Source organism: Oncorhynchus gorbuscha, linkage group LG12 (genome assembly GCF_021184085.1).
Source record: "Oncorhynchus gorbuscha isolate QuinsamMale2020 ecotype Even-year linkage group LG12, OgorEven_v1.0, whole genome shotgun sequence".
NCBI lineage: Eukaryota > Metazoa > Chordata > Actinopteri > Salmoniformes > Salmonidae > Oncorhynchus > Oncorhynchus gorbuscha.
In genome coordinates, this window is record NC_060184.1 from 17626641 (window position 1) to 17637094 (window position 10454).

The 10454-nt window shown below is 39.5% G+C and overlaps 1 protein-coding gene across 1 annotated transcript; it reads left to right on the forward strand.

Moving 5' to 3' along the window:
* The first annotated feature begins 3582 nt into the window (after positions 1–3582).
* Positions 3583–4836, forward strand: LOC123991508 (homeobox protein Nkx-2.2a-like). Its single transcript, XM_046293119.1, has 2 exons — positions 3583–3697; positions 4290–4836. The coding sequence occupies exons 1-2, from the start codon at positions 3583–3585 to the stop codon at positions 4832–4834; spliced, it is 660 nt and encodes a 219-aa protein (XP_046149075.1). The 3' UTR covers positions 4835–4836.
* The last annotated feature ends 5618 nt before the right edge of the window (positions 4837–10454 follow it).

Below are 10454 nucleotides of genomic sequence, written 5' to 3' on the forward strand. Positions count from 1 at the left end.
ATTTACAATGTGCAGGTGTATTGGAGTGGTAGGGGTAGATATATACAGGGTCAGTTCCAGTACCATATTTACAATGTGCAGGTGTATTGGAGTGGTAGGGGTAGATATATACAGGGTCAGTTCCAGTACCATATTTACAATGTGCAGGTGTATTGGAGTGGTAGGGGTAGATATATATAGGGGTAAGGTGACTAGGCATCAGGATATATGCGTGTGTGGTTGTATGTGTGTGTGTGTGTGTGTTTATTTGCCTGTGCTTACCAGGCAGGCAGTTGGTTCCTCCTCCCTCTTGCAGACAGTAATGGTAACAGTTTGACAGGTCTGCCCAGGAGCTCTGCCCCTGACACCACTTCACACTGGTTTTCTTCTCTCAATATTCTGTCTGGGTTGATTTGATTATAAAACAGGGATCTGCCAGCATACAGAATAAGACTGGCAGGGCCCTCATGCTATATAGGTCACGATTACATACATTTTTTTTTATTTTACCAGGCAAGTCAGTTAAGAACAAATTCTTATTTTCAATGACAGCCTAGGAACAGTGGGTTAAATGCCTGATCAGGGGTAGAACGACAGATTTGTACCTTGTCAGCTCAGGGGTTTGAACTCACAACCTTCTGGTTACTAGTCCAACGCTCTAACCACTATTGTGATTATATGCCTCACAATTCTTTGTGCAGGCCATTGCAATTCAGTTCCGCAATAGGATGGAACTAATTGTTGTTGTAATACATTACATTTGGAATACTATGGTACTAAGGTCTTTTAAATATTAAAACTTTCTGCCTGATAAATCTGCTAACAAATCCTCAACGTCAGAATATATCTGATAACATGTCATTTAATTGTTGAATCGATACAGTATTGCATTAGTTATCACAATACTGTTTTTCCCCTGGCCTTAAGAAGGATGTTTATTGTTGTGTCCAATGTCCTTGGCTTGTTTTGACCCTAAAGTTTAGAATATAACATCACCTTTAACTAAGAACCTGCTGGGAATGTTTGTTTGCTCCTTTGAGAACACAGAGAAGCTTCTGCTTGGCCATGATTACTCTCTCTTGGACTGAGCCCGATTGACTATGGTGAAAATTGTTCAGTAGTTTCCAAAAACCAAGTAGTAAGTATCATGATGTGTATAATAATAACAAATAAGGTTTACAATCTGGCAAACATTGACCGCTAACTTGACAAACATCCATTTGGGCTACAAACATTCACCAAAAATCATAAATATGTGTACTTTAATTAACCATTGATCATCCTATATCAATTACAGAAAGGTTGTATTTGTCCTGGAATAAAGTTGTGTAAATTGTAAGGGGAGACTCTTCAGAAAGTGATCTGGTATCTCAGGAAGCAGGCGAGCAGAACGTGCATGGGCTCAGTGAGAGTTGTTTACCCTCTTTAGTACCTATAGGCACTATTGTGTACCATACAGATTGTTTTTCCCATGGTGTGTACACTGTGAGTGAGATAGTAAACATGTAAATATCAGTGAAGTAGTCTTGTAAGCGATAGCCTCTCAGTCAGTCTAAATTAGTTTAAGAAACCTGTTACTGGTCAAACAAATACACAAGCAGTGCCATAGTTATAACACAACAATAATAATAATAACGTGTGTGTGTGTGTGTGTGTGTGTGTGTGTGTGTGTGTGTGTGTGTGTGTGTGTGTGTGTGTGTGTGTGTGTGTGTGTGTGTGTGTGTGTGTGTGTGTGTGTGTGTGTGTGTGTGTGTGTGTGTGTGTGTGTGTGTGTGTGTGTGTGTGTGTGTGTGTGTGTGTGTGTGTGTGTGTGTGTGTGTGTGTGTGTGTGTGTGTGTGTGTGTGTGTGTGTGAGAGAGAGAGGTAGCGAGGCTGGGCGGTCAAAGATGAATGAAGAGATAGTCCATTGAAAGCAGTTGAATACCATGACAACTAGGGGCAACCTCGGATTTATTCCAAACAGTTACGGCACATTGTAAGGGGGCGTCAATCATCTATTATCTTGCAACCGAAATAAATGCAAAATCTTAGCCTACACAAAAACTTCCAAAAGGAGCCGGACATTTGTCTACATTTTCCCCATTGTCCGCAGCTTAGCAATCGGTTTGTACGTGTGTTTGCTTAGCCTGACCACCCAGGACTCCCGGAGGATTCGCTGAGAGCGAGAATCATTGTCACCCACATCACATAGCCCACTAGATGAGGGCAGCGAAGCATAGAAAAGGGCAGAGACATCAGAATAAAAAGATCTAAAACTTAATCATATGAGCACGATATTCTGCGTGTTATATTGACTCAACGGCTTCTCATTCGATTTCCCGTGAATTTAAAATAAATTGCTGCAATAAAATAAGTGTTATTATTATGAAGAAATGTTGACTAACATTCCAAAGGGAAATAACCTACTTGTATTACATTGTGTAGCTACTTGTATTACATTGTGTAGCTACTTGTATTACATTGTGTAGCTACTTGTATTACATTGTGTAGCTACTTGTATTACATTGTGTAGCTATTGATAGTTTAGCCAATGCATGGATGGATGCATGCTGTAGTTAGCTATTTATGACAGAGACAAATAATTATAGTGATCAGAATAAAGATATAATATGGTAATAATATGGTAATAATGATGATAGTAATAAAGGAGAAAATGACAAACATGAATAATTTCAGCCTACTGCAAGTTCGGTATGCAAGACTCAATAAACGGAATTTATTCTTCTCCTCTTAGAACGTATTTATCCAAACGTAGTTAGCCTATTTACAATACACGCCTTGTAGAGATGTCAAACAACATTCTGAGCCAGGCTGTTTTCATTCATGATAGGCCCTAGGATACTTGACTTAAGCCTGCACCAAAATATTGACCTAAAATGTCTTCATGAGTTATCCATATTAAACACCCACAATTCAAACTTCGATACGTAGACTAATAACATACATCTTTAAAAGTTTTTTTGCTCCTAAATAGATATGTATTTGCTTTGAAGCGATACATTATAATGGTTCGAAGCAATGCAGTATAGTGGTTTGTGTAAATGACATGCACAAACGCCCCTCCCCATCTCAGTAATTATCTGTCCCATAATACCAGTCATCACATTTCCGAAGCACCAATGACAGAGATTTGGATGTCCCCAAACCGTAGCATTTCACACCCACAAATATTCTTCATCCACTTGACTCCAAGGACCTCCTACACGCGTTCCGTCTTTCCCTGGCTTATTCCGATTCATTTTCCATTGCAGGTTCAGTGTTTTAACTAACCTTATATAGACCAATCCTACTGGCGATGGCTTCCTTTATGCAAGTGCTTCTAGTCGTGCAGCATCCATGAGCCTCTCCTCTCCATAAACTCCTGCGCTCCTCCATGACCAACACATTGGAACACTCTCGACGAGCCAGCGGTGAACAACTAGCATACTGCATGCCAGGATTCATTCTTCGTTTGGCTTGAATTAACCCAAACGACACGGCCTGAATATCATCTTAACCTCATTTTGAAATATTGTCCTCTTGTTCAGTTTTACTGGTTCAGCATAGCAGCAGGGATAAAAACGAACTCCTGTTTACAGCGCGCACCACAGACTTTCTCATACCATGTCGTTCAACAACACAAAGATGGGCTTCTCTGTAAAGGACCTTCTGGATCTTCCTGACACCAATGGAGGTTCTGGAACGGAGGAGACGGAGGATGAGAACGACGAGGAAACTAGTGAGATTATGACGCAAAATCCATCTTTAGAAAACGCTGGAAATGTGCCCTATAATAGCCTTTTGTGTGATGGTGGTGGTAATTCCTACTCAAAATGGCTTGCCTCCTCCAACAGCATCCAATATTCACGTGAGTAGCTCTTTAAAAAAGTTTCATAATCATCTAGGTATATAATAGATTTGTCCACTTCCTAGTCATATCATCCTTTCAATTAGTTATCAAATAATCCATTAATGAAAACAAAAACCTTTGCATTAACGTTTTCACTATTTCATATTTTAATTGGGCATATATCTTATGGGTTTAACTTATTAGTCTACTCTTAAAGTAGTTTATTCATGCGTAATCAGAATGTGTAATATTATACGTGCTTAATGCAAGTCTCCTTGCGTAATTATCCACGCGTAATCGTCATAGTTTAGCCCTTGTCACCAATAGGCCATTGTTTTAGATTATATAGGTAATCTCTTCAATATATTCCATTCTTTGCTCAGATTAACTATGGGCTATGATGGAATATTAAATATATTTTCACTGTATTTATTGTCCATCTTTTATAATAATCAAACCGACGATTTTTCTTTTTAAACAGGTTTGTCAGTTGATTCTCGAAACGAACCCAAATCTCCAGAGCTCTCCGCTGACGAATCCCAAGATATCGACAAAGACACCGCAGTTGACAGCAGCGTCTCTGGAAAGAAGAGGAAAAGGAGGGTGCTGTTTTCCAAAGCGCAAACATATGAACTAGAGCGACGATTTCGACAACAGAGATATCTCTCTGCGCCTGAGAGGGAGCACCTTGCCAACGCACTACGACTGACACAGACCCAGGTGAAGATCTGGTTCCAGAATCACCGGTATAAAATGAAGAGAGCACGCACTGAGAAGGGTATGGAAATGGTTCATCTCGTGTCCCCAAGACGGGTGGCAATTCCGGTTTTGATTCGGGATGGAAAACCGTGTGACACAAGCAAAACTCAGGAACTTGAGGCCTCGTTCAGGGCTGGAATACCTCTCTCGGCGTATAGCGCCTATTCTCTCCATCACATGCATATGCGCTCTCATTACAGCCCCGACGCATTGTCACAACTGCCCAGTCTGCATCACTTGGCGCAAATGTACCAATGGACTTGGTAGAAGATGGATAGGTCTACTTCAAATAACTTTGATTCGAAAAATATAAATACAACTTTTCCTGATTTGGATTGAAATTATTCTCTCTATTTTACTCACATCAAAGTTGATAATGGGGTGGCCCATGAGGTCTGGACGATGTTACGCCTCCGTTAGTTTTATAATGTTTGCTAAATGACTGTTACAAATAAATGTTGTCTGTTGTAAAGTGCTCATATTATGAATTAATTTATGTTTTTTGGTGTACTGTTTATTTAACTTATATATTTATGGCCGTGAATAAACCTTTGTCAGTTTGATGTGGTTATTATTCATTTATTAAACTACATTCAATTACTTTTATACATGTCCAATAAGGGGAATCGAATAGACTCTTAATTTAGGGTAACTTGTTTATTATTTGTTAAAATTGTTATATGCGTATAGATGCAGTTACGCACAAAACTAGATGAATACGAGTTCCCTTTTTTAAAGTAGCAGATCGTGCAAAACATGTTTTATGTTTTCCTGTATCTAATTCCGGGCAGATTTGCTATTGAATCACAGAGGAAAAATAGAAACAACCCTGAAGTGAATCTCTATTGCAAACACAGTCTTCTCAGAAGTTAAAACGCCCTATGCACGTGCCTACAACAAATAGGACTATTTTGCTATATTTTTCTTGCGTTTCCAGTTTGAAAAGGATGTATGGCCAGGGTGTAATCCGTTACATGTAAGGGATTACAAATTTGTTACATTACAAGAACATATATTGTAATCAGATTACAGATACTTCTGAAAAACTAGAATACTTGATGATTACTTCCAGGATTACTTTTAAATTCAGAAAGGATGTTTGCGAAAAAAATATTTGACACTTCTCTGTTTTCTCAATGACATTTAAATCAGCATTGAAAAAAGATACAAGTTTAAGTTTGTTCCACCTGAGCGAGTGTAACCAGAGGTCAGAGACCCCTATGACGACACACCAAATGTGTTTGATGGATCGCGGGAAAAGAGCAGGAATGGACTTTTGTAGGCTACAGTCCAAGCTATGTCTTCCAATGGTGCGACTATCCAACTTGAATAAACGCTCGGAGATAAGGATGACCGCAGTGGTGTAGTCTACGGCGATAGAGAAATCACTTATTGTTGATATCTACATGGCGCATTGATGTAAATCACACTGCTGCTCTCTCATTTAGCTATTTGCGCTTTACGGAATGTGGTTGTTGTGGATGGCTATTCACAAATCTAAAGGTGTATTTGAACCCAATAATGGTTGAATTCAAGAAGTTTAACCTGCCTATCAATCATTGTTTTTGAAACCAGTGGACAGCCAGTGAAAATGCGCTCTTGCAGCAGCTGCATAGCCAGTGGAAACATAATGGACACATGCTCAATTTCGCACTCTTTTGATATACTTAAAATCTGTAGTTGCTACAGTTTTTGGACTTATAAATTATATATATTAATGTAAAATATCATTTAATTTTATGTAGTAGTAATGTATGTATGTAGTAGAAAGCGATGGGTTAGAATAAGCCTATATAACCAATCCATAAAGTAAAATGTAACATCCATGTACGGCCAGCAATGTAAACTTTTACATTTTTATCCTGCAATAGAAGTCGTTCAATTGGTAACATACATGTTTGTCTTCTTCTAATGCGTCTTAAGGGGAAAGTAATCTAATAGTAACTGAATGTAATCAGATTACGTTACTGAGTTTCAGTAATCCAAAAGTTATGTTACTGATTACAATTTTGGACAGGTAACTAGTAACTGTAACAGATTATATTTAGAAGGTAACCTACCCAACCCTGTGTATGGCTTATAGGATTGTATATGTATGGCTATTAATACATTCTGAAGATAGACAATACGATGCATCCTACATTGTAATTATATAAAAGACCCATTTGACATTCTCTATTCCTATGAATAATGTTTCCTGTTGCAACAAATTCATTATAGTCAATATAAACACAATTGAAACTACATGATTTCTCACCCAGTTTCTCACAGAACTGCATTGCTTATCAATTCACAAAGAAACCCCCAATTATAGAATAGAGTGCATCTGTGCATGTTTAGCTGCACAGCGTGGAAAAGAGAGGGGATGTTGTGGCAGTGGTGGATGGAGAGCTGTGGAGGTTTTTGTTCCTATTTCAGCTGTGGAGGTTTTTGTTCCTATTTCAGCTGTGGAGGTTTGGTCAGCTCATCTCTCAGTAAGGATAAGGAATAAGTATCTGAGGTTTTGTAAAGGCTGTCACTTGGCTCTTTTGTGACCCTTGTTGGACACGTTGTATTCCGTGTGGGCAGCTGGCCTCGTGGAGGGGATGGGGAGGGACCCCTAATAAAACCCAACTTGTGTCAGCTTTCAAACATCCCATTGTTACCTCCCAAGGGGGAAAATAATTACAAATTCATGCAGCATCTTTTCAGAGGGGGGGGGGGTCCTTATCCTAAGGTTCCTCTGTGCAACCCCACTCTTTCCATCTCTCCCTCTCTCTCTTACTCTCTATCTCTAAATATTTGTAACCAGTTTTTCAGATACTTCGCACATAAAATATCTGTACTCACTCTAGTTTTCTAAAACACATTTTGTAGTCAGTGGATAACTGTACACTCATCATGCACTTCAAGTACAACTTTGAAGTGATAAATAATACATAATAGGTTTATAAGCTATAATGTTACTTGCATTCCTTAAAGAGTACCCCCGTATGAGTCACAATTTCCATAAAACCCAGGGGTCAAACAGGGAAATGCTTCCAATTGTTTTTCCACCATACATTTTTCCCACAGGGGATTTCAGAAACACTTCCAATGGGGGCTGTGTTTAGTGTAGGCTTACCCTGGCGTGAAGTTTTGATAACTGTGTAAATCTCATTAGGACAAGGTGTCTTTTATCAATATATTCACCTGTATTTACCCCCAAAAATGAAATGTTAATTAGCTGCTAATGTGAGTTTCATGAAAAATTACAAATGCCATGATCGGAACGAGACTGATTAATTGAGGCAAAGGTAAGAATCTCTGGATTAACCATTTAATGTTAGCTAAATGAAGTAATTAATAATTTGGCAATATTTCTTTAAATGAACAAATGACACCTCCAATGTGGGGCTCTAATAAGTCAACCAGCAGCTGAGCATCAAACAACTATGTAGTATTTTTCGCCACAAGATGGCAGTATATGCCTTAATGAAAAAGGATAAAGATGCCTACAGTCTTCACAGGGGATTTGTATTATAACCACTGGCTATACTGGATATCCCTTACCTGCTCCCAGAACCAATATTACACCGACTTTGTCATTTGAGCAGTTAATAATTGTAATCTAATTTATTTGCATTGAGCATTTTAGACAAATGTTTTTTCCCCTCAGTTGTTGTTACAGGAAGGTGTAGGTCTTTAATTAATGAGATCTTTTTTTCAAGATGTATTTTGATCATTTCTATTTAAATCTAATCATGTTTAGAGGTTAAGAGTATGAATATCCATTGACTAGTTTAACAGACAAATAACAGTTAAACGATAGTGTCTAAAAATCTTGTTTTGCTCAACATTCACCTCATTCAGTTTAGAACAGGCAGCAGGGGCACATGGGAGAGCTGTTAGGGGAGTGGTTTGTCCACAGAGGGGAGCAGTTGGGCAAAGTACCTTGGATGAATACACAAGAATGTTCTTATTTACTAGTGATATTTGAACCTACATGCATTAATGGAGGTGGAATGGTGTGTGTGTGGGGGGGGGGGGGGGTAGTGACATGCAGTGACAACATCTGTACGACTATTTGTTTATTTTTCAGGGGTTCTTAAAAAAACATTCTTCAAGCTCTGTCAAGTTGGTTTTTGAGCATTGCTTGATAGCCATTGTCAAGTCTTGCCATAGATTCTCAAGACGATTTAAGTCAAAACTGGGTCACTCAGGAAAATGAAATGTCATCTTGATAAGCAACTCAAGTGTATTGGCCTTGTGCTTAGGTTATTGTTATGCTAAAAGGTGAATTTGTCTCCCAGTGTCTGTTGGAAAGCAGACTGAACCAGATTATTTTCCACAAGGATTTTGCCTGTGCTTAGCTCTATTTCATTTATTTTTATCCTAAAAAACTTCCTAGTCCTTGGTGATGACAAGCATACCCATAACATGATGCAGCCCTCTCTATGATAAAAAATATGTAGAGTGGTACTCAGTGATGTGTTGTGTTGGATTTGCCCCAAACATAAAGCTTTGTGTTCAGGATATAAAGATAATTTCTTTGCCACATTTATGCATTCTTACTTTAGTACCTTATTACAAACAGGATGCATGTTTTGGAATATTTGTATTCTGTACAGGCTTCCTTCTTTTCACTGTCATTTAGGTTAGTATTGTAGAATAACTACAATGTTGTTGATCGATCCTCAGTTCTCTCCTATCACAGTCATTAAACTGGAACTGTTTTAAAGTCACCATTGGCCTCATGGTGAAATTCCTTAGTGGGTTCCATCCTCTCCTTCAACTTAGTTAGGAAGGACACATGTATCTTTGTTGTGACTGGGTGTATTGATACACCATCCAAAGTGTAATTAATAACTTCACCGTGCTCAAAGGGATATTCAATGTCTGCTTTTTAAAATCCATCCACCAATAGGTGCCCTTCTTTGCAAAGCATTGGAAACCTTCCTGGTCTTTGTGGTTGAAATTCTTTGCTCGACTGAGGGACCTTACAGATAATTGTATGTGTGGGGTACAGAGATGAGGTTAAGCACTATCATTAAATCAAATCAAATCAAATTTATTTATATAGCCCTTCGTACATCAGCTGATATCTCAAAGTGCTGTACAGAAACCCAGCCTAAAACCCCAAACAGCAAGCAATGCAGGTGTAGAAGCACGGTGGCTAGGAAAAACTCCCTAGAAAGGCCAAAACCTAGGAAGAAACCTAGAGAGGAACCAGGCTATGTGGGGTGGCCAGTCCTCTTCTGGCTGTGCCGGGTGGAGATTATAACAGAACATGGCCAAGATGTTCAAATGTTCATAAATGACCAGCATGGTCGAATAATAACAAGGCAGAACAGTTGAAACTGGAGCAGCAGCACAGTCAGGTGGACCGGGGACAGCAAGGAGTCATCATGTCAGGTAGTCCTGGGGCACGGTCCTAGGGCTCAGGTTCTCCGAGATAGAGAAAGAAAGAGAGAATTAGAGAGAGCATATGTGGGGTGGCCCGTCCTCTTCTGGCTGTGCCGGGTGGAGATTATAACAGAACATGGCCAAGATGTTCAAATGTTCATAAATGACCAGCATGGTCGAATAATAATAAGGCAGAACAGTTGAAACTGGAGCAGCAGCATGGCCAGGTGGACTGGGGACAGCAAGGAGTCATCATGTCAGGTAGTCCTGGGGCATGGTCCTAGGGCTCAGGTCCTCCGAGAGAGAGAAAGAAAGAAGGAGAGAATTAGAGAACACACACTTAGATTCACACAGGACACCGAATAGGACAGGAGAAGTACTCCAGATATAACAAACTGACCCTAGCCCCCCGACACAAACTACTGCAGCATAAATACTGGAGGCTGAGACAGGAGGGGACAGGAGACACTGTGGCCCCATCCGAGGACACCCCCGGACAGGGCCAAACAGGAAGGATATAACC

Bases quoted from the DNA above. Each gene is read 5' to 3' on its own strand.
- LOC123991508 (XM_046293119.1), top strand. From the start codon at position 3,583: ATGTCGTTCAACAACACAAAGATGGGCTTCTCTGTAAAGGACCTTCTG. The intron at 3,698-4,289 runs GTGAGATTATGA...CTTTTTAAACAG, and splicing joins TGAGAACGACGAGGAAACTA to GTTTGTCAGTTGATTCTCGA.